Source organism: Musca vetustissima, unplaced genomic scaffold, assembly GCF_032173495.1.
Source record: "Musca vetustissima isolate MV318-11 ecotype Yass unplaced genomic scaffold, APGP_CSIRO_Mvet_v1 utg4832, whole genome shotgun sequence".
NCBI lineage: Eukaryota > Metazoa > Arthropoda > Insecta > Diptera > Muscidae > Musca > Musca vetustissima.
Window position 1 is genome coordinate 60,992 of NW_026888520.1, and position 24,795 is coordinate 85,786.

General features: G+C 33.6%; 1 protein-coding gene across 1 annotated transcript; it reads right to left on the minus strand.

Annotated features, from left to right (window-relative positions):
* Window positions 1–670: 670 nt before the first annotated feature.
* On the minus strand, window positions 671–24,366 carry LOC133336375 (uncharacterized; the record flags this gene model as incomplete). Its single annotated transcript, XM_061544671.1, has 3 exons — window positions 671–1,050; window positions 20,193–20,361; window positions 24,217–24,366. Coding segments are annotated over 3 exons (699 nt in total), but the record flags the coding sequence as incomplete, so codon positions are not given.
* Between the last annotated feature and the right edge of the window lie 429 nt (window positions 24,367–24,795).

The following is a 24,795-nucleotide window of genomic DNA, read 5'->3' on the forward strand; positions in this document are numbered from 1 at the left end:
CCGCTTAATTGTAGTTGGGGGGTAATTCCCAAAATAAAAATATATGCATGTATATGTATGTATTTAATAACAATAATTATGATATATTTATTTTGTTTTTCTTTTTTTTTTGTATTTTATTTGAAAACATTTTGGTTTATTTCGAATTCGTATGTTTTTTTTCATATTTTTTCTAATGATTTTTTTCGACTTAATTATTTAATTGGAGGTACTAAAAATACATTTAAAAACTTAATATTAATAATTTACAAAAATTTAATTCTTCGCAGTTGTTGTGCTAATTATACAAGTTACATATTTTGTTGGTCAACTGTTGGAACTGATTCGTGGGAGAGGCTTCATATGAAATTTTCAGTATCTAATACATAATTGTAATAAATTCAGGCCAAAAATTGTATTTTGAAAAAATATAATTTTGTTAATAAAACCTCTGAAATTTTCAAATATTCATTAGATATGAATTAAATTTGGAAAATTCCATTTAAAACCTTTTTTCACATCTCCAATTCCAAAAACCCCTGTATACTTGCATTACTCTTTATTACGTTCTTTTTCTTCTACATTCCTTGTAAGTATTAATTTATTGGGAGGTGTATATGTATTTTGTTGTTGTGTGTGTGAGTATGTGTGTTTTTTCATTTAGTTTTGTAATTTAAAAACCATTTAATGGTTATGTATTTGGCAATTGAAGATTTGTTCTGTGCTGCCACAATACACAGCTGTCGGGCAATTCTGTATCAATAACACTATTATAAATATCATCAACACAATCACATCGTTGGCATTGATGGCAATGCTGATGATGCTGTTGTTGATGTGATTGCCGCTGCAATATCAGCTCTTGTCGGCAATTCTGCATTGACTGCTCTCGGTGATCCTTGTTCGCATTCTGTTTAATGGTCCCCTTGAACCGCCAACGTATACGATGACGTAGAGTGCTTTGTTGCTGTTGTAGCCATAATAAAATAAATGAGCCCAGCACCAGCAGTGTGAGCGGTGTGGCTTTAAGGTTTGAGCTATCGCCGTGATGCATAGCCGCAGGATGTTCACCTGAAATTAAAGAAGAGATTTCACAACATTATCATGGTGTTTTTTTTAATACATCGACGTACACAAAATAACATGGAATTTATATATGTATATGTAATATATTGGTTATTGGCTTGTTTCCCCCCTGTGGCAAACATTAATTTCGTTTAATAAGTATTTCGTTAATTTACTAACCTCCCCATTATGGGTTAATGGCTTGCTTCCGCAATTTCGCTTAATTTCACGTCGCCCATTAATTTTATTATCTGTTTATATGATGATACCTATTCAGTGGCATAGACTCCGGCGAAATATATCGATAACTTTATAATTGATATTAACTGCGGATACAATCGTGTAAATCCATGTATATAAAGCTTCCTAAGTAAGTGAGCTTTAAAAATAATTTATGGAATTTCTATTGTATCGGGGAAATTGTAATTAAAGTCAAACGAAACGAAATGGATTGCAATGTAGTCGTTACATTAGGGGAAGGTCGTAAAAGATAATTGATAATATTGTAGCTTTAATGAAGACATTTTGTATTCATCGAATAGGTTTAAAGGCAGTAATAGAATATAATAATATATAAATTTTTTAAACATAAGTATTATGTGATCATATGCTTTATAACGGAAATATCGACTACTTATACCATACACAATTATGTTGTAAGGATTTTAAACTTTTTAAAACATTGTGTGGTCCCAAGAGTTTGTAACGCCGCGAAATATTGGACGTCTACGTATTCTGATATTATTTACTACTCTAGACAGACTAGAGAGCATACAAATTGCGCTGACTGCTATGGACTTTCACATAAAGTTCCGGTTGGAGTCGAGATAATGATCAGGTTATATATAGGGGATGAAATTGACCGAAAAATTACTTTTGTCTGGTTTTTCTAGTCTGTCTAGAGGACATGATTGTATGCAAAACATCACAAATTTTACAAGGGGTAGGGGATCTGTTTTCATAATGAAACAAAAAAACCAATATAATTTTGTGTAAAATAAAAAAATATCTTATGATTTAAATGTTCAGGTTAAGAAATATGAGTTGTTGGCCTCTTATCGGTCGGTAGAGTTCAAATATCGGAAAATATTATCCTTTCTCGGAAAAAAGATGCGCAGAAAGTTAAACTTATGTGGTAGTTGTGTGGGGTATCAGTTCGGTCCCGTCCGACAAATACTTCTTCGCTCACTGGTTTTATGCTGCAAAACATTATTTGTTGTCTTCCACGAATTTTATAGAAATGTATAGTCTTATGTTTAGGTGAATATGAACGTCCGTTGAGATTATTAAAATTACATTTCCTCTTATAATTTTGCAATGCAAGAAAAATATGATAATCGCTTGGTGCCAAGTCTGGACTGTATGGCGGATGCATTAAAACTTCCCTACCAAACTCCCGAAGTTTCTGGCGAGTCACTATAGATGTGTGTGGCCTGGCGTTGTCCTGGTAGAACACGACTCTTCTCTTGTTAGCCAATTCTGGTCTTTTCTGGTCAATTCTTATCTTCAAACGGTCCAGTTTTTTAAGTAAATATTAGAATTTAGCGTTTGGTTATATGGTAGCAACTTATAGTACATAATTCCATTCCAGTCCCACCAAATACATAGCAGAACCTTCCTGGCCGTTAGTCCTGGTTTGGCCACCGATTGAAGTGCTTCATCGCTCTTTGACCACGATCGTTTTCGCACAGGGTTATCGTAATTCATCCATTTCTCATTTCCTGTCACCACCCATTTAAGAAATGGGTCCATCTTATTCCGTTTGGGCAAGGCTTCGCAGATGAAAATTCGATTCATCCTATTTATACCCTACACAACTATGTTGCCAGGGTATTATAGCTTTGTGCAGCCCCAAAAGTTTGTAACGCCGCGAAGTATTGGTCCTAGACCCACCTTTTAGTATACCGATAGTCATATCTCGACTAGCTGAGTCGATCTAGACATGTGTGTCCGCCCGTCTGTCCATTATAATTTGTAAACACGATACAGGCCACAGTTATGGACCAATCTTCGCGAAATTGCATGTAGGATGGGTTCTGGCCAATGAAGACCCCTATTGTTTTTGGAAAAGATCGGGTAATATTTAGGGGATGAAATGGACCAAAAACTTTATTTTTGTCGGTTTTTCTAGTCGCTCCAGAGGCCGCTATTATGGCCCGAACACCGCGAATTTTTGCATGGAGAAGGTGATCGGGCCAAAGAATAAGCATGCATGTTTTGATAAAGATCTGTTATTATTTAGCGGGTCAAATGGACCCAAACTTTTGAGTGAAAATGACAAAATTTGTATTCTATGGCGTATATGTTAACTCCTGAAGGACTCCCGAGAAGTTGATAGTATATCCAAGAGGAGTGGTTGACCTTTAAATTGATACCAATTATATTGTCGTATGTACTCGGATGTGGGAGATACACTTAAATATTTACAGGTGCTTACGTATTGATATAGTATTCAGTAAGCCATTACCACACTAGAGGGCAGAAATATAGCGCTGATCGCTTTTAAATTTTCCATGAGGATCCAGGTATGGTCAACTACTACGGCTATAATTTGTGGCGATGATCAGATACTAATTTTTGATGAATTATACCGAAAACTTAAATTTTTTGTGTTTTTTTAGTCGAACTGACAGTCGAACATCACAACCCTACCCACCGTGAAGGGAATCTGTAGTCAATATTAGTAATATTTGTTGACCTCTAGCCGGTCAAGAGGGTGCAAATATCGCGAAATATTGCCAAGATCAGAATATAGAACCCCAGAATGTTAGATTTTCGTGGAAGTTGTGTAGGGTATCATATGGTCGGCCCCGTCCGACTATACTACTCCGCTCACTGGTTTTTCTTTTAATTTGTGTGACACCCAAAATCGATCTTCTTTTTTTTAGCTCCTGTGGTCGATTTTTAGCTCCTGGGCGATGTTACGACTGCTGACATGATAGTCAATTTCGGATATTTCTCCGATTTTATCGACATTTTCATAATGGTTTTCTTTTTCCCCAACTTAATAATATGCATCCTTAGATTTTGAAATGTTGATCCATTCGTGGGGGGAATTCCCATGCATTATCTTAGTTTGATAAAAATATAACATTGTGCAAAGTTTGGATCAAAACAGATGCTCCTTTCGGAGCGGAGACCCCTTAAAGGATATATATTCTTCATCAGGATAAAATTGTACGTCAACTAAGCCATATTAGTATGTATGTCCTTCTATTGAAAATACGATAAAGATTGCAATATTGAATATAGAGCTTTGACAATTTGCACACACTTTGCTACTACTCCTGCAATGTTTAGTATTGGAAATGGGGTATATCGTTCTGTCATAGCCCCACATAACGGTACCTCCCTAAGACGAGATTTTTTTGCCTCCGAATTTTTTACTACAATGTCGCTCAGACTATTTTAAATGTGGACCCCAACGACATAAAATCGGTTTTAGGACAATTTCATAATCCTTTTTCATCCTTACCTTATTTCTTTGTACACTAATAAATTTCGAATAAATTGGACATTATAAATGAGTTTACCATAATTATATCTAATTATACCAAATATTGGTCAGTTATATATAGCTATAAACATTCGCTTACATGCCAATGTAATTAGTTGAGAAAAACCGGCACAAAAATCATTTGACGATCCGCATCTATCATCCGCGATTTAAAGTTATAAACGATTTTGAGATATCTTTATGACAAATATTGCAGACGAATCCTACAGTCGTTTATACTGTACAATTTATTCAAAAGAGGATGTTTTTCTCTTGATTATAAAATACCAAAGGACGGTCTGTTACCGGATGAGATATATAGAATTTTTTAAATACAAATGTGTAAAAACAAATCGTCAACAGACCATAATGATTATTTTTCTCATTACTATTCTAAATCTTGTTTATGGTCCATTTGTAATGTATGCTGCTTTTGCTTATATTTGTAAATGAAAAATCTCCTCGATAACTCGATATAGTTCACGATATTTTATCCTAGTATAGTATTTTTATTTACATCAGATACCGATTCAAAACAAATTCTTGATTATTTATTTACTTATTAAATGTACCTTTTTTCTACGAACTCATTAGACATTTCCTTTAATTCACCAACATTGTTATTCTACTCAACATTCATTGGCATTTTCCCTATCTTTAAATTACAACAAAATAAATTATATAGCTAAATTACACTGTCAATCAACCAAAATGGAAAAATGAAAAGCAATTGTATCCTTAATAATGAAAATGTGGTAAAAAAAAAACTTCGACAACACAACAACTAAATTGAATAACTTTTACATCAGCAAAACTATTTTGTTGAGACATTGTAACCTAAATTAAAAATAAGGCTGCAAAAAAAGAAAAACACGAAAAAACTTGGCATATACTGTAATAACATTAAATGTCGAATATTTCTCATTGAACTAATCGAACAAGCACGCACTACGAATAAATAATAAAAAACACTACAAAAACTATGTAACGTAAATGACTTTGAAATTAGGGCGGCATATATCAGACAATGGGGTTTGGGGGGTAGTGAAACTGATGTTTTGAATTATAATTAATTTTTGTTGAACTTTTATATTTTTATGTTATACGAGTTATAGTTAAGTAAAAAACACAAAATGGTTATGTGTTTCTTATTCTTTAAATTAAAAAAAGTATTATTACCGATTTCTGACCCACCCTATTATCGATCATTATAGAAATTTCTATAAGTGTATACCTAAAGCTTGCAAAGCAATTATATTAACTATTTTCAACATATAGAAAAAAACATAACAAATAGCAAACAACTTAATAAGTTTCTTTCGCGAAGACATCGACGACGGGAAGTTATGCAGTAATGGTACTACTCACTGCCTCTACAGGAAACCGTCGAAACTTTACGAAAAGAGAGAGAATGAAAGAAAATCACTTAAACTTTCGTAATTAAGACAAGTTTGTTACTGTTTTCTTCGTACTTATCTATTCACTCGTTTCTTGGCATGTTCGCTCACTCACTTGTTCGTTCGTTTGTGAGTGAGTGTTAATAGAAAAGTAAAAGTGAATTTATTTCATGGTCCAAGGAAATATAAGGCGTATATACATACACATGTATACATGTGTGTATGTGTGTCAGTGTTCCAGATAGAAGCTGTGGTAATTAATAATCGTATAAAATGTGCTATTTAAATTTAATGCAGTTAAATGATATTACTTTAATTTGCAAGTACAGATAATTCAATAAATTTTCGTGAAAAATTGAAAGGATAAATAAATGCCAGTTTTAAATTAAATATTAATACCCAAATTATTTCCGGAAATATACGAAATATGACAGATCAATGATTTAAAGTATTTTCAAAATATTATTTGGAAAAACATTTCTAGTTATCCATTATTATACTATATCGTCAGCTAAAATGCAAAAAGGCGTAACTAACAAAATCATAATTGTGTAGGAGAAGCAAAAAACTGTTTTGAATGAAAAATATAAATATGTCAAAAAACAAAAAGAATGCCCGGCAGGGAGATATTGCATATGACGAATAATAGACTATAATTTTTTTAACAAATTTAGTTATTTAGTTTAAAGGCAGTCATAACAATTAAGTAAAAACGTGAATTTTTTGTTAGTTACGCCTTTTTGTTTTTTGTTAATTGAAGCTCCTTTTTTGACCGCAGAGGTGAAAAACTTTGTCAACACATGTAGTTTATTGGCATTCACAATATTCATTCAAAAAGTCAATTTTCAATTTTTTGTTAGTTACGCCTTTTTGCATTTTAGCTAACGATATGCTATACTGGCTGGTAAGGATATATATACGAGTACTTTGGTACGGATAACTTAAACTCCATGAGTCGTTTTACGAAAGTCCGAAACAGGAGCTATTGCCTTCCGGTAATGTGGACCAACATTTTCTTTTTTTATATTGTGGGCGTACCAACGGAAAACTGAAAACAAATTGTTTTCACAACATTGTAGATTTGTTGGCTAAATATATTCCAGGTCAAAAATTATATATATTTGTCTATAAATTTTTATTGCATTATATTTCATAATAACTTGGCGTGTAATGTGGACCAGTATGTGTGGGTAATGAGTATCAGTAAGTTAAAGGTAGGTTGTGGTTTGGTTGTGATAAATTTCAATTTATTACACTCTCGGGTAACAATGAATGCAAAAAAAAATATGGGTTCATGTTCTGAAATAGCCCCCAATTAAGGGTACCGCCCATTTGTGGTATTTTGAAGGTCCTTGCTTCATTATCCAACCGAAGCACCTGTAATTTCGCATATCGAGTTTTCAGAGGATATTAAATTCACCCACGTTTCGAACTCGTCCTCATGAAAAGGTCCCACTTTACAGTGGTCCACATTACCTGACATTGAATATTTTTATTTAGAAATAATTATCGGCTTCAAAAATGAATACAAATTAAAAATCGCCGATTGTAATTACAGCTAAAACGTATATTTTTGTTAAAGAAAACAAGAAAACCACATAACTTCTTTATATTCGAGAAAAACAAAGTGTTCGACTATTTTGCAAAAACGTTCGACTATTGTGCTAAAAAAATATTCAAATCACACTTTTACAGTCAGAGCTACATTTTTTACTACTACATTTTCAACATTGCAATTATTTATTAAAAACCAATTTTGATGTTTGTTTTCACTAATAAGGAAAATATTTATCAAGGCGGCATTGACATATTTCAAGCATTTTCTTAGATATGGGGGTGGTCCACATTTGACGCATGGTCCACATTACCCGAAGTTACTCTATCATAAGAAGTGTTTAACATGGAACCATAAAATCAAATTCAAAGATATTCCATATATTGCATTTTTTCAGGAATAATATTATATACTTGTATCTGATTTTATAGAAGAATATAACACAATTACGCTGTCAAAATGTCAAAATGATTTTATATATATATATATATATATATATCGTACGATTTATTCTAAATATGATATTTTTGGTCCTGGCCCTACTGATGAATAATATTGAGAAAATCAATCGGCTTGTTGGTAATAATGCAGTCTCCATGATTTTTTAGGGGTGCTCAAACCACTTAACTACATTTTTCGATAGGTGGTGGGAACTCCAAGAGAAATGAAGTTCTTCTGATCCGTCCCAGGAAGTAAATATTTATGTCATCCCATTTTTGAAAATCTAAAAATAGTGGAAAATCCCAGGAGAAAACTCATCACTCATCACATTTTATACGAAAATGTGTTATACAATGAGAAACCAAAGTTAAAATTACAGTCAAACGTGTGCAATATCCCCAAAATACTGAATACTGGGAGTACGGTTATACGGTGGCTACCCTGAAACTTGGGTCAAAATTAATCATTTTTGGTACGGACATGTGATATACATTGAGAAACAAAAATACTAAATTACAGCCAATTCGGTTGAAAAACATGTCCCAAATCCTTAAAATACCGAAAATTAGAGGTATCGTTATATAGGGGAAACTTAAGTCAGATTATTGATTTTTAGTACGGAGATGTGCTATACAATAATAATCCAAAATACCAAATTGTAGCCTATTCGGTTGTAACACGTGTCGAGAATATGGGAATATGGAGACTACCCCAAAAATTGGGTCAATATAAATAATCACCGTACCGTACATGTTGGCTACACTAAAACGTGGACCGATATATGTCATTTGAAATACCAAACATTCAAGGAGTGCTAGCAATGTCTGTGAAAAATTTCAGACTGACGGACAAATTTCTGATCAAGAAAATGTATATTTTATGGGGTTTCCGGTGAATATTTCGAGGTTTTGCAAACGGAATGCCAAATTTAATTTACATTACTCCTTATTGTGGAGGGTATAAAAACATGAAATGTTGACTTTGATCTTATGTCATTTGTAAATCTTAAACCACAATTATATAATTTGTTACTGGTGTAAAACTCATAGTCCCCATTTTTGAAATTTATGGTGTCTCCGGCAAATATTTCGCGGTGGTAGAAACGGAGCAAAATATTTCATATACCATATATCTATTTATATTGTGCAAATTCTTGTCAAACTAAACTGACCGAATATATATATATATATATATAATACATCATTGAATAAACATATAAGTCGTTTACTTTGATACAAATCTTAGTTTTCCAGAAAAGTTTATAAAACATATTACGTTGTATATTCTATCATGTTTAAGGGCACAAAGCCACAAACAAAAACAGTAAGGAAAGTGTAAAGTCGGACTGGGCCGACTATATGATACCCTTCACCACTTTGTGGATATTCTACATATGTATCTTTACAGATGTCGTATTTTCGAAGGAACATTGACATGAAATTAAACGTACTTAAAAATGCGATCTTTATATATAAGTAAACCGACTAACATCAATCCTTACACATGCCATTCTGCAATCTATTCCATACTTTGTAAATAGACGTTAAGCAAAGTTTACGCGCGCTATTTGGTATGCTTCACTGTTTAATATGAAATATCAATCAAGCGCCCACTGATTATTTGGTGTACAATCAACATGAATAGGTCGAAATTATATGGAAGCTATGCTATATCTAAATCTGAACCGATTTCAAGGAAACTTGGCCGAGATTAATTTATATTAATTTCAGTACGTTTTGCCAATCGGCCTAGCTATGGGTCTTTAGTACACCATTTACTTAAAATCGGACGAAAGCATATATAGGAGCTATATGTAAAGCTGAACCAATTTCAAGAAAACTTGACACACGAAAGGTTATAGTAACTTCAGTACATTGTACAAAATTGTGTGCGGGGCGGCTAATCTTTGGTTCTTTAGTGCACAATTTACATTATATCGGACGAAAATATATATTGGAGCTATATCTAAATCTGAACCGATTTTCACGAAACTAAGCACACATCATTCTGGATCCAATTCAGTAGCCTATGCCAAACTTCGTGCAAATCGAATGATATATATGGACTTTGGAGACCCATTTACCATGACCTGATTTTCTCGAAACTTGGCACACGTCATTCTTGACCTAATTCAGTAATTTATTCCAAATTTCATAAAAATCGAATGATATATATTGACTTTGGTGCCCCATTTACCTTAAATCGGACGAAACTATATATGGGAGCTATATCTAAATCTGGACCGATTTTCACTAAACGTAGCACAATTCTTTCTGGACCCAATTCAGTACCCTATGCCAAACTTCGTGCAAATCGAAAGATATATAGGGACTTTGGTGCCCCATTTACCTTAAATCGGACGAAACTATATATGGGAGCTATATCGAAATCTGAAACGATTTTCTCGAAAATTGGCACAAAACATTCTGGACCTAATTCAGTACTCTGTGCCAAATTTCGTGCAAATCGAAAGATATAAAAGGACGTTGGTGCCCCATTTTCCTTAAATCGGACGAAAATATATATAGGAGCTATATCTAAATCTGAAACGATTTTTCCCAATTTCAATAGGATTCGTTCTTGGGCCAAATAAGTGGCTTGTGCCAAATTTCATCCAAATCGGATTATAAATGCTACCTGTACTTTGTTTACAATCTAACATTTGCAGACGGACGGACGGACACGCATAAATCGACTCAGAAAGTGATTCTATGCATATTCTCAAAAGGAACCATTTGTCTATCTCGTTTCCTTTTGCCTGTTACAAACATATACACAAAGACATAACACCCTGCACCACAATGTAGTGAAGGGTATAATTAATACCACTAAATATAAGTAAGAAATTCAGGGATGTGCTACCGTTTTGTATCGCAATTTCCTTATTTCTTCGTCATTTTAGTCCCATAATATTTTGAAGCTTTATTTTTCAAGAGTCGTTGACTTGTTTTTTTATTCCCTCTAGCAAAATTTGCGGATTTCATATCCGCAGCTCCAAAATGTTTACATAGATTTTTAACTTGAAACAGGTTGGGTTGGGTTCGTAAAGTTCACCTAGGTTTATTTAATTCAGACCTATAACTACGAGCATTCAAGAATATACCAAGAGAAGTGAACAATATATTAATACGACTGGAACATGATGTTACTCAAAAAGGAATAGTAAAGGTATTTTTTTACGAAAAATGTGTTTATTCGGTAAAAGCACAAATTTATTGATCTATTTATACAGTATTAAACATTTAGCCTGTTCGAGAAAATGTTGCCGTTGTTACAGATAAATAGAAATTTGCTAATACAGCTTATTGATATGGTCACTTAACTAATTAAATTAAGTGGATTCTCTGAACTTACAAATATTTCATTTTTTTCCAATATCCACTTGTTTATTCCAACACCACATCGACTTCATGAAATTTGTTATTCACAAAGATAGTAATTTTTTTCTGTGCCAGCAGCAATTGGAAATATATTGACAACCATTACTGTCGCATTAATTTAAGGACAGTGGTTCAAAGTGGATATTGTAACAAAAACAAATATTTAAGGTGATGTCACAGGACAGTTTTATACACTTCGAATTGGGTAATATTGGGGGTATAAAATATGGGCATAGGTTAGCAAAATTCGAAATCGGAATTAAATAAAAACGTAAGTTGACTTTTCTTTACCACAGTTTTTATTGTTTTTGTGTCACTGTTCTCATTGCTTATTGTATCTTTAATATTGTCAATTTGTATTGTTTTATTCATCATCATTGTTGTTTTGTCTCCTTATGTTAGAAATTAACAATTTGGCAATACTTGTGAGTTTTTTTTTTCTTATTTGTCATCATTGTCGTATATATTTTCCAAAGGCAAGCCATTAAGTCGTCGTCTTCTTGGTTACAAATGAGGCAAATTATTTCGTTTCAATTCACAATGACAACAACGACAACAGCAGGGGGAGTGTAAGTACCATTAAAGATCAAACCATTATCATTACATTTATCAATGTAATGATTATTGACATCTTTGTTGTAATTTTTAAATGTGAGCACATATAAAATTAGAATCACTTATGATCCATGAAGTTGGAAGGAAAACCATTAAGAATTAATAAAAAAAATTAGCAACGATTAAAGTGAGAGACAGAGATTGGAAATAAAAATGAAATATTTGCCAATAAATATATTCGCTGTTTTTATTTGTAAAATTATGTACACGGGTAATTTTATATGGGCTTGTAAAGATTTGAAATATATTTTGAAGAAAATCTTCCTTTAATAGAATATACATAAAGGAAGATTTTTTCTACAAATGTAATATTGATAATTTTCTAAGCATTGCATTTCCAATGAATATATTGGTGTTTCTTTAAAATATTTTCAATGGGAATCTTAGGAACACTTGCCATCTTTATTTGCTGCAATTTGAAAATTTGGGCTTCCAGACCTTCCTACGGTACCACTTTTCGGTATTATGGGAATTTCTGGCATCGTTTTCATCGTAACTGTAGTTACTGTATATTAGGTATTATACCCCCACCATGTGTGTATATTAAATTTGTGATTCCGTTTGCAACATCTCGAAATATTCACCGGAGACCCCACAAAGTATACACATTAGTATAAATGTCTGTCTGTCAGTCCGTTGAAATCACGATAGAGATCGCAATATTTGTTATAAAACCATGAAATTTTTCACAAACATTGTAAGTAGGGGAGACTGGGGCACCTTCGGCACTTGTTTTTTAGAGCTCTATATCTCAGTACTTATTCAACATATATAACAACTTTATGGCTGATTTTTGTCCTCTGACACTTAGTTATAAAAAATAGTACCAAAAAGATATAAAAAAATAGTATTAGTTAAAAAATTTTACAGTTTTGTAAAAAAAGTCAAATTCGCCGAATGTGCCCCAACCCGGGGTAGCTTCGGCATTTGATGGGGCACATTCGGCACCATAGCCATAGCCGGGTAATTGTCATCGTTATCAGTCTGGTTGAAATTCTGATCCTCTAAAGGCTCTATTTGGTTTTAATACGCCACACAATGTTTGAATTATAGGGCTTTATTTTCTAGCTGAGGACGTTTACATCTCAAGGTCGCACACAGCATCAGAATTAGGGGTTTTCTATCGCATTTTCGTCAATACAAGCACGTTTGATCTTATATATGCAATTTCGAACCATATTAAAGGATTATTTTTAAAGACAAACTCAAAAACATTTTAAAGGAAATAATATTGCACAATCTGTATATGGCCGAATGTGCCCCACTTTAAAATGCCGAATGTACCCCGAATGTACTTTTTATAGTTTTGTTCATTTTTTCGATCAGTTTTGTAAAAACATTACATTTTTAAATATTTCTATAATAATACACATCGTAGTTAACCACTTTTTAATAATATTATCTTAAAAATTTAAAAAGTTTTATACACGAAATACTTACGAAATGGAATTGAAATATTACAGAAACATCTACAAAAATACAAAAACCCATGTATCTAAATAAGCTTATTAGCTAGAAATTTCAAACTTTGTGTCAGTTATTTATTTCGATATTCGATACCTATGTATCGAAACTAGTGATGTACGGTGAGAGCTTCATATCGAAAACGCGATTGCCGAAGGTGCCCCGATGCCGAAGGTGCCCCAGTCTCCCCTACTCTTATGATGTTTGGTATGACAAATAGCATATATTGGTCCACGTTTTGGTGTAACGGTACCCTAAATATTTGGTATTTTGGACACGTGTTTCAACCAAATTGGCTGTAATTTGGCATTTTGGGTTATCATGGTATAGCACATCTCCGCACTAAAATTTGTTTAATACTGATCCATGTTTAAGTGTAGTCCCCATGAACGGTACCCCCCAATACTCGGTATTTTGGAGATTTTGCAAAACCGAATTGGCTGTAATTTTGTATTTTGGGTTCTCATAACGATATCACCATATATATCCGCACTAAAATTTATTTATATTGGCCCAAGTCGGTGATTTGGACACGATTTTCAACCGAATTGGCTGTATTTTGGCATTTTGTATTCTATTTGGCTGTAAAATCTCACTACCGCCAAATCTCAATATTGATCTTCATTAGCCCCACTTTTAGATATTTTGAACATTTCAAACATAATTTTCTCCCGTTTTTTTCAGTCCTAGGTTCCTCATTAATTTTAGATATTTTGATAGTCATCCTCATGGTGGAAGGTATAAAAAGTTCGGTCGGATCGTACTTAACATTGTTTTTATTTGTTTTCGATTGGTTTTAAGTTCCATCGCGTCAATATCCTATGCACAGAAAATATTACCTGAAGTTATGAACAATGTTGCGCAAATGTATCCTTCGAGAAACAGAAGTTTTATCAAAATTATAGAACCTGTGCTGGAAAGGCTGAATTCATATTTGGACCTGTTTTGAAAAGTCAAGGGGGTCTTTGTACTCTTCAGCATATGGTGGTAAAGGGTTTGATGTTTTGTGCATATGTTTGTGATTTCATACGAGAATATGCATGATTTCATACGAGAATATATACTATCACCTTCTGAGACGATTTATGCATGTCCGTCGGTCTGTCCATGCATAGTTCGAATAAATTTTGGCACAACCCAATTTTTTCGCCCATGAACGAAACATATTGAATTGAGAAAATCGGTGAAGCACCTCAAACGGTGACCAAACCAGGACTAACGGCCAGGAATGTTCTGCTGTGCATTTGGTGGGACTGGAATGGGATTATTTATTATGAGTTGCTTCAATATGGTCAAACGCGAAATTCCGATCTTTACTGTCAACAACTGGACCGTTTTAAGATAGCAATTGACCAGAAACGGTCAGAATTGGCCACCAGGAGATGTGTTCTGTACCACCAGGACAGCGCTTGGTCAAACACACCTACAGTTACCCGCCAGAAACTTTGGGAGCTTGGTTGAGAAGTTTTATTGCATCCGAAGTTTTATTGCATCCATACAGTCCCGACTTGGCACCAAGCTAGTATCATATTTTTCTTGCATTGCAAAATTTCTTTAATGATTAAAAATGGTATATAGGGAGGATTATGAAAATCGACTAATAGAGTTTTTTTTTCAAATAGAGAGAGGGACTTCGATGAGAAGGCATTATGGAGTTACCTTTAAAATGGCAACAAATCATACAACAAAAGGGTTCATATTTGGCCCAATCGGACATTCCGAAGCATGTTCAATAAAGTCATTATTCATATAAAAATAATGGATCTCTTTTTCCTCCAACCTAATATTTTTGTCCGATTTTATATAAATGATGCACCAAATTTGAAATAATTTTCCAATTAGGGCAGTGTGAAGTTTTGTTGAAATCGATTTATATTTAGATATAGCTCAGTATATATATATATATATATATTTGGTCCGGTTTTATGTAAATAGAGAACCAAAAACTCTATATTTAAAAAATACAACATCGGTAAATGTCTTTTGAAGCATTGCTATCGGTGTTTTCAAAATGTCATTGTAATAATAGAGTAAGTTTTGAGACGGCCTAGGTTTGAGTTCATAAAATCGATTTAAGTTAATCGATACAATTTTGTCGTGATAATCCACGCCGAAAGCTGTAAAAACGTTCGCAAGAAACTTTTGCGAGATGTAGATTTCTGTGTTGCCTATGATGGTTTCTTTTCCTATAACGGTTCGGCTTAATTATATCTTAACAAAATCGTATTTGTTGAATCAAATATGTTAAAAAATTCAACTTTTTTCAATTTCTTCTAATCTACATTTAAAATGTCTATACACAAACCAGTAACTAAATGTCATTTAGATACAAAATTAACCATAATAAATCAAATCACCATTTAAGAGTAACTGTCACAAATACCCTCAACACAAAAATAAAAAAAAAACGTCACCCACTCCAAACCTATTGTCCTGCCAAAGCCTAAGCTATATTTTATAAACAACAACCCAAAACAAAACGTTGACTTTTCTTGACATGCCACTTACACCACCAAAGTAATCTATATCAATCTTATTTGTTTCGTTTCGTTTTTTATTTTATATATTTTCTCACTTCATATCCCAAGGAATTGTATTGTAAATGCATATGTTACCACTAAATAAAAAAGCCCATAAAGATGTGCCTCCACAACGACATCAACACAAACGAAAAAAAGCCAAAGGACTTCAATAAAATATTTACGTGCAAGGGAAGATATTCCATGTGTAGTGTGGAATGGTAAAAAGCTTGAATAAATATAAGGACACCATACTGAAACTGACATATATTCAACGTAAATAAAACATAACCACACAAACTGAAATAGTAGGGGTGATGTGGGGAAGTTGGGAAAGACATGCTACAGACAAGTGAAGCTACCCATGTTCACTTTCCCCACAAAAATATCTAAGGAGAAGTGATCCATTAGCATCATGGCCATACACTCCCACATCTCATATGCTGTTCCTGTTCCCGTTTTTTAAATCGTCTCATGTGAAGTTTAAAAATCCATAAAATATCGTCCATAATAACCTTACATGCCAAAGCATTTATGTAAACTTAAGAACAAGATGAATAACAGTGCTTGTGTGTGTTTGTGTGCTTATGTTCATGTGACCATGATACTGATGATGAACAAGAAGTTACCGAATACGTTTTTCCTTCATTTTCTTTGGCTCTGCATAACATGAAAAACAACTTGAAATAAATATTGAAATATTATCATAAATTAAGGGAAAGACGATGTTCATGATTTTTAGTATGCATAATGTGAGCTTTAGACGACTGAGTCGAGGAAAGAGGGAGAGTGAGTATTGAACAGAAAGTCATATATCAGAAGTAAAGTAGCCGAACAGAAGTAGCAGCAGCATCAGCAGCAGTAAACGACAAGAGCTACATCAAGTCAAAACCATTCATTTGCTGTCGTGCATTTAATAATGATTTACATTTTGGTACTCAACATAAAGTCATTTCTTCGTAAGGACGAAGAAAAAAGTTGTTATATATGGGTTACAAACAGTGGAACGGGTAACAAATATTGGTATTTATTCAAATTAGATGACTTCTTGATGATGACGAGAGATCGAGATCCTTAACAATTTAAAGGAATATAATTTATTTTAAAAAAATTATGTAAATGATACTTATTATTATTGAAAATAATAACGAACAGAAAATTCCAACAAAATGCAATTTATATGAGAGGAACAAAATTATATAGTCAATTATTATTATGTTTTTTTTTTTTGCAAACTTATTTTATGCGGAAAATATTATGACTTAATAAAATTTAGGTTGAAATCAAAAATTCGCTTACAATATTTCTACAAAATTTACTAATGAAAGGATAATGATTTTATTGTATTCACAGAACAGTAAGGAAAGCTCAAAAGTCGGACGGGGCCGACTATATGATACCCTTCACGACTTTTGATACATACAAGAGATGAATAATATCATGTAGGTAGAACAGACATATAATCTTTAGAGGACCATTAGAATGGAACCGGAGAAACTAAATGTGTGACCTACATATATATTGAAACCAATAAAAAAAACCCATACAAATACCATTCTGAAATCTGTGAAAAATTGCATGTCAATCGGATTCTTTTGTGTACTATTTGTATAAAATCGAGCAAAATACTGTATGTGGAATTATGTATAAATCTGGATCTAATTGAGCAAGCGTGGCACATACCATTTGGCATGCTGCAGCAAAGTGCGCAGTCCGCAATTTTATCTCGTATTATGTAAAACCTAACCGATTTCCACAAAACTTCGCAGACATCGAACTGGACCTAATTCAGCAAGCGATGCAAGATTTTGTATCAATCGGACAATCTTTGGGAGTTTGCTGCATAAAATCGGAAGAAACTTTATGCTATATATATATATATATATATATATATATATGTTCGAATCACATATTTTAAGAATTTGGTGCTTTACCAAAAATCTAAATCTGGATCGATTTAAACTAAACTTCATGTACATCAGGCTTTACTAAATTGTGTGTCAATTGGACAAACTTCGCGAGTTTGTTCAATTTTCTGACGAAAATATCCGAATCTGAACCGCATTCACCAAAACTTCACATACGTAATTTTGTATTTAATTTACTACTCTCAGCAAAATGTTTTCTCAATCGTACCTTGAGAGTTTAGTGCGCCATTTACATAAAATCGGATGAAAATATATATGAGAGCTATATCTAAATTGAAACCCATTTTCTCCAGTTTCCTTGGGCCAAATAAGGAAGAATTTACTACGAAGCCTATTTCAACGGTAAAAATTATAGTGTGGCGACTGTTTCGTTAAAGCAACGTAGGAAGGCCAATTCTGAGTGGGGCATAACAATTTATTTGCCTGATGTATTTGGAGAAATTCATAAAATTAACAAGAGAAGACGGAGAAGGTTGTGGATCTTTGTAGAAACGAATGCGCTTTACAGATTTTGGCTGTTGAGAAGAACACTATCGTTCAAAAGAAGATTGTTCCTTGGCTGAACTTGGTCATCTTTCTCTCCAGACTAGATACCTTACTACAGGAGTGGGCATAACAAAATTGAGAGTATGTATAGGTGAGCGTAACTGAAAATTCATTACCAAAAATAACTGAGGAAAAGAGAACGAATGAGAGCATCAATGCCTTACTAATATCCGCTTCACCTTAGCTTTTACTTCATGTACCTTTTGGCTCCAGTTCGCCTTCGGCACAGATTTCTGGTTCGTACCTTTGCCAGAGGCAGTGTTCTTTTCAGATTCTACTACTTTGCTCGTTTCTGAGGATACTTTTGAGGTTTCGGCCGAGCTGGTTCCGGGAGGAAGATTTTTTCCACTTGAAGTTCGCTATGAAAAACGTGTGAGTAAGTTCCTTTGAACTTTCAAAAGATTTTTTGTTACCTCTGATGAAGTGAACCTCCATCTCCCTTCGCATCTTACACTACGAACTTGTGAATATACGATACGACACGTTTGTAGTGCTTCAAGCTTAAGTCCAACTTTTGAATACATTCACCGTCTTCGGATATCGATTCAGTTGCAAGCTGTTTCTTAATCTTTTTGTCGGCATGTATACTTCCTGACTGGGTCGGAATCATCGTGGTGTTCAGCTAATCATCAGTAAGGGTCAGATTGTGTACCTCTGGGAGAATGTTCCCACTTTGCTCTTCCGGGGCAATCCCGTCCCGCTGTTTGGTAAGTTCCCTACTCTGCTTCTCCGGAGTATCTAAGTTCTAAGGATCCCATGGAGGTGGTCTCCGCCCATAAATTCGGTACTGTCCGCCGTAAACTGATTTTCACCAGTCCTAGCCAAATGATATTCCATCAAATTGTCAGCTCGTCATTTATTTCTAGAGTTAAACTTGATGATGATTACTACATATGCATGTGCCAAGGTATCCACTCCAAGAATAAATGGATCCAAGGTTTCTAGGATGTGTGGAGCCCGATCAGATCTAGTTTGACCTAGATCTTTAGAGCCATGATTTTTGAATTAGCCAGCCCCACACAAAGCGCCTAGTAGCTCCCCTGGGCGTAGTCATAACATTCTATTGAATCGTTCGAAAAATATGATTCTAAAAGCAACAGGACTCAAAACGGTTCAGCATTATCGATTTTTTACACAATTCTTCCATATGTGCGTATGCCAAAAATATACCAACATTGCATGGGGTTCTTATCTCTTGAGAAACCAAACGACAAACAACAGTTTTTAGAATGTGGAATAGAGCTACGATTTTAAAAACTTCTACAATGAGGGGATCATTTTAAATGGTGGCTTGTCAAAACTGAGCCTACATTGAAAAGTTGCTCGAATGATGGTTTTGAAGTACAAAATTAAATTGTGGGTATTCTAAAACATGGATTGATATATACCGTTTTCAAATATTTAAATCCGATGAGTAGTATTATGTGCAAAATTGTTTAAAATGGTCCGTCTGTATGTAAATACGGCATTGATATATAACAATTAGAAGAGCTACAAACATTCCATGATATTTGTAAATACTGTATAAAATTTGTTCCCGAATGTATTGCAAACCACTATGCAACTGGAACGTACAACCACATATTTGCATGTAAAAAACATTAAATTTCCAGAAAAAATAACAAAGTTTTATTGTTTATGTTTCTTCTTTGTAACAAATCCGTTAGATAATAAACAAAAATAACAAACATACACACCAATATATACATATATATTGTTTTGCATAAGTATTTATATTGTTTCTAATACTCCAAATGTTTTATTGTTATTCGTTTCTTTTTTGTTTCGGGAGAGTTCATTCACTTACCATCAACGATATGTACCCGCACAGATGTGGGATTTGCATTCGATGGTGTACATGTGTAAAGTCCAGAATCTTGTTGTATGGCTTTCTGTACCAGCAGACGACTTGTAGTCAGAACACCTTTTTCCGTAACCAATGATATACCGCCACGTGGTGAATCAAAATTTATGACCTATTTAGGGGGTGAGAAAGAAAAACAAACACACATATATATGTGAAATATTAAGTAAATGTTGAGGGTAATAAAATACAAACATAAAGAGATATCGAATAAAAATTATGAATATGTAAAATTATTTTCAACTTTGTAGACATAATTAAAAGAGGAAAAGTCAGCTGGCCAAAATTAAAATTTTTCTATAAATCTCATTTATTTAGAATTATTACTTTATTTATCATATATTGCAAAAAAATTAATGTTCCAAAAGAATATGGAATTAAAGATATCAAACCTTAAATAATTTATTTGTCTTAATATTTCTTTCAAAAATATGTCAAGTTCGAAAAAGGAACCAATCGATTCTCTCCTTCTGGTACCCCGCACAGAATGTAATATTCCATGCTTTATAAACCGAATACTTAAGTTCCAATTTCATATTAATATTCAATTAATTTTGGAATTATATTCATTTCACTGGAAAGTATACGATTATACCATTTTTATGACACCACTTTCATTTGAATACCAGCATTAGGAAAACCGTTAAGGAAAGTAGTAAAGTCGGACGGGGCCGACTATATGATACCCTTCACCACTTTGGGTATATTCTACATATGTATCCTAACAGACGTAGGTTGTTATTATTATAGACGTAATTCAGTAAGTGCAAATCGAAAGATATATAGGGTCTTTGAGGCACCAATTACCTTAAATCGGATATATATATATATATATATAGGAGCTATATATAAATCTGAACCGATTTTCACAAAACTCTGCACACATCATTCAAGACTTAATTCAGTACGCTATGCCAAATTTCGTGCAAATCGAAAGATAAGTAAGGACTTTGGTACACCATTTACCTTAAATCGGAGGAAGATATATACGGGAGCTATATCTAAATCTGAACCGATTTTCACGAAACTTTGCACACATCATTTTAGACTTAATTCAGTGCGCTATGCCAAATTTCGTGCAAATCGAAAGATATATAGGGACTTTAGTGGACTATTTACCTAAAATCGGGCGAATCTATATATGGGAGCTATATCTAAATCTGAACCGATTATCACGAAACTTTGCACACATCATTCTAGACTTAATTCAGTACGCTATGCCAAATTTCGTGCAAATTGAAAGATATATAGGAACTTTGGTACACCATTTACCTTAAATCGGACGAAAATATATATGGGAGCTATATCTAAATCTGAACCGATTTTTCTCAATTTCAATAGGGTTCATCCTTGGGCCAAACAAATGAGCTGTGCCAAATTTCATCCAATTCGGATAATAAATGCGACCTGTTTACAATTAACATTTGTTTACAATTTAACATGGACAGACGGACGGACATGCATAAATCGACTCAGAAAGTGAATCTATGCATATTCTCAAAAGGTCTATCTTGATTATTTTTGCCTGTTACAAACATATGCACAAAGGCATAATACCCTGTACCACAGTGTGGTGAAGGGTATAAAAAGTAAAATAAGTGAGGTGCGTAATTTGTATAAACCCCCGTCGTCAGCGCCATCTATTGGTGTACACGACTCAAATCAGACACATCAGTTTTTAAGTCCAAATTTCGAAGCGTATAACTTTTGAACAGCATATCGCATTTCAACGAAACTGATGTCATATGGAAGTGGAAAGAGTCTACTGTACTGCGACCATCACCTAGGTGTATACCAGAAATATTTCCGAGGGAAATTAAGAAAAACTTCAATATTAAATTTGATATTAAAAAAATTAAACAAAGTTTGTCAGTGTTGCCATATTAAAATAAAATCTATAAAATACACGTCACGATAAAGTATGATAGCTCAGATTATACTCTATGTAATGCTGACGAAAGACTACGTCTTCGAACTTGATTTAGAGTTGATAAAAGTACGACGATGTGCGAGATCGGACATTCCATTCGCCTAATATTGGATTTAAAAAATCGAACATTGTGACAGTGTGTGGGAGAGGTATCCGAACAATTACGATGTGTACATGTTAGGCCAAGGCTGAGGGTATAATATTGTGCGCCTATGAAATCCTCATAAAATTTTTATACCCTACACAAATAGTTTTGTGTAGCCCCAAGAGTTTGTAACGCCGCGAAATATTGGTCCTAGACCCACCTTTAAGTATACCGATCGTCATATCTCGACTAGCTGAGTCGATCTAGACATGTGTGTCCGTCTGTCCGTTTGTACTTTATAATATGTAAACACGATACAGGCTACAGTTACGGACCAATCTTCACGAAATTTTGAATATAGGATTGGTTCTGGCCAATGAAAACCCCTATTATTTTTCTGAAGATCGGTTAATATTTAGGGGATGAAATGGACCAAAAACTTTATTTTTGTCTGATTTTCTGGTCGCTCCAGAGGCCGCAATTATGGTCCAAGCATCGTTAAATTTTACATGGAGAAGGGGATTGGGCCAAAGAATAAGCATGATTGTTTTGATAAAAATCGGTCAATATTTGACGGGTCTGGACCCTAACTTTTGTGTGAAAAAATGCAAAATTTGAGAAATTGTTAGTATATCCAAAAGGAGGGATAGACCATTAATTTGATATCAATTTTATTGCCGTATGTACTCGTATGTGGGAGTTACACGTAAAAATTTACAGGTGCTTACGTATTCATATATTATTTAGCAACCCATTTCAAAACTGGAGGCCAGAAATATAGCGCTGATCGCAGGTATGGCCAATGACAACGCCTATAAGTTTCGGTAATTACCACATAAAAAATTTGGGATGAAGTGGACCGAAAACTTAATTTTTTGTTTTTTCGAATCAAACTATAGGCCACAAGCCGAACCTCCGAACATCACAACAAAACCCACGGTTAAAAGAATCTGGACAAATAATTAGATGGGCTGTACTGAATATTGGAAATATTCGGAAATTATGTCAGTGTGAAGAAGAGGTGCTGTTGATCTCTAATCGGTGAAAAGGGAGCAAATGTGACGAAATATTGCCCAGGCTTGAAATAAACATCCGCAGAAATTTAGAGTTCCGTGGTAGTTGTGTAGCCTATCGTATGGTCGGTCCCGTCCGACTATACTTCTTCGCTCACTGGCTAAATATGATTCTAAACTTAACTTGGATTTAAAGTATGTACCTCATATCAACATTTTATTATATCTATATTATTATTCCATGGTTAAATTTTATATTCTCTACCAACTTATCATTTTTCCAAATTTTTTGATTATTTCTGACATTTTATTTGCTTGACTTTTGACAGAAAGTCTTCGAAGAAAAAAAAAAAACAAACAAGGGTCGAATGAAAAATTCTAACACGTTACTCCGGCACAGATTTGAGGTTAAACATATGCAGTGAGCATGGAAACGGAAACCCTTATCAATTTAGTAATCACATACATTTATAAACTAAGATGTCATATTTTTATGACACTTATGGAGTTGTGTCAGTTATTGTGTCCTTCAACTAAAAAAAAAACACACAGGAAAAGGTCCTTAAGAGATTTCTCAATTAAAGGTATACGAGTGTGGAGTTTTTTTTTTTATTATTTTTCCTTCTCAACAACCATGTCAACTTCTTTGATATCATGGAGAAGAAAAATCTATTAGTAGGGTATGGTCATGAAATGGTAACCAAATAACTTTTAATATTTTCCATAAGCCCCATAGGTATGCAACAAATTGAATGTCTTCATATTTACATAAGAAATTTATGTATATATAAATATTTTGCTTTATTTTACTGATGGGAGTTTTGTAGTTCTTGTTGTTATTATTCTTTGGGTGCCAAAGGTCATTTGTTGATGTCTCAATTTTCCATAAAATAAAAAAGAATACATGCATAATATTTTGGTAGACATGGGTAGACGTACCTGTCGGTTATGTGACCATGTGACAGTGGGCGGCGGCTCGGGGGCGAATTTTACGATACAGGTTAGATTTATTGTAGAACCTTTGTTTATGTGTAGTTCTGGTCCTCCTATGATTTCAGTAACAGGTTCTGGAAGAAAAGAAAATAGAAAATATGAAACGAATGACACAATGGATTAGGAAATATTTTTTTGCATTTTAAAAATTAAAAAAAAGTACTCAACACGAAATAGTTATGAAGTAAAGTTGTAGTTATTTGTATTTAATTTCAGTATGGGTGAATAAAATTTGTCAAATATTTTATTTTATGTTTTAATTGAATTAAATATAAACTTTATAGGATTTTGTGATTATTTATATGCATGATATGCATATTAGTTCAATTACTAAGTAATTTGTTTAATTATTACAAATATAAGGACGAAATATAAAAATTAAAACCGAGCACACTATATTTTTTACGAAAAATCGAGGTCATGGTTTGGGCGGTGTAAAATTCCTATATTGGCGTTGAAAGACCATGGAGATTACATGGATACGCTAGAAGGAAAAACTCACCATTGGTAAAGGTTCCGAGATAT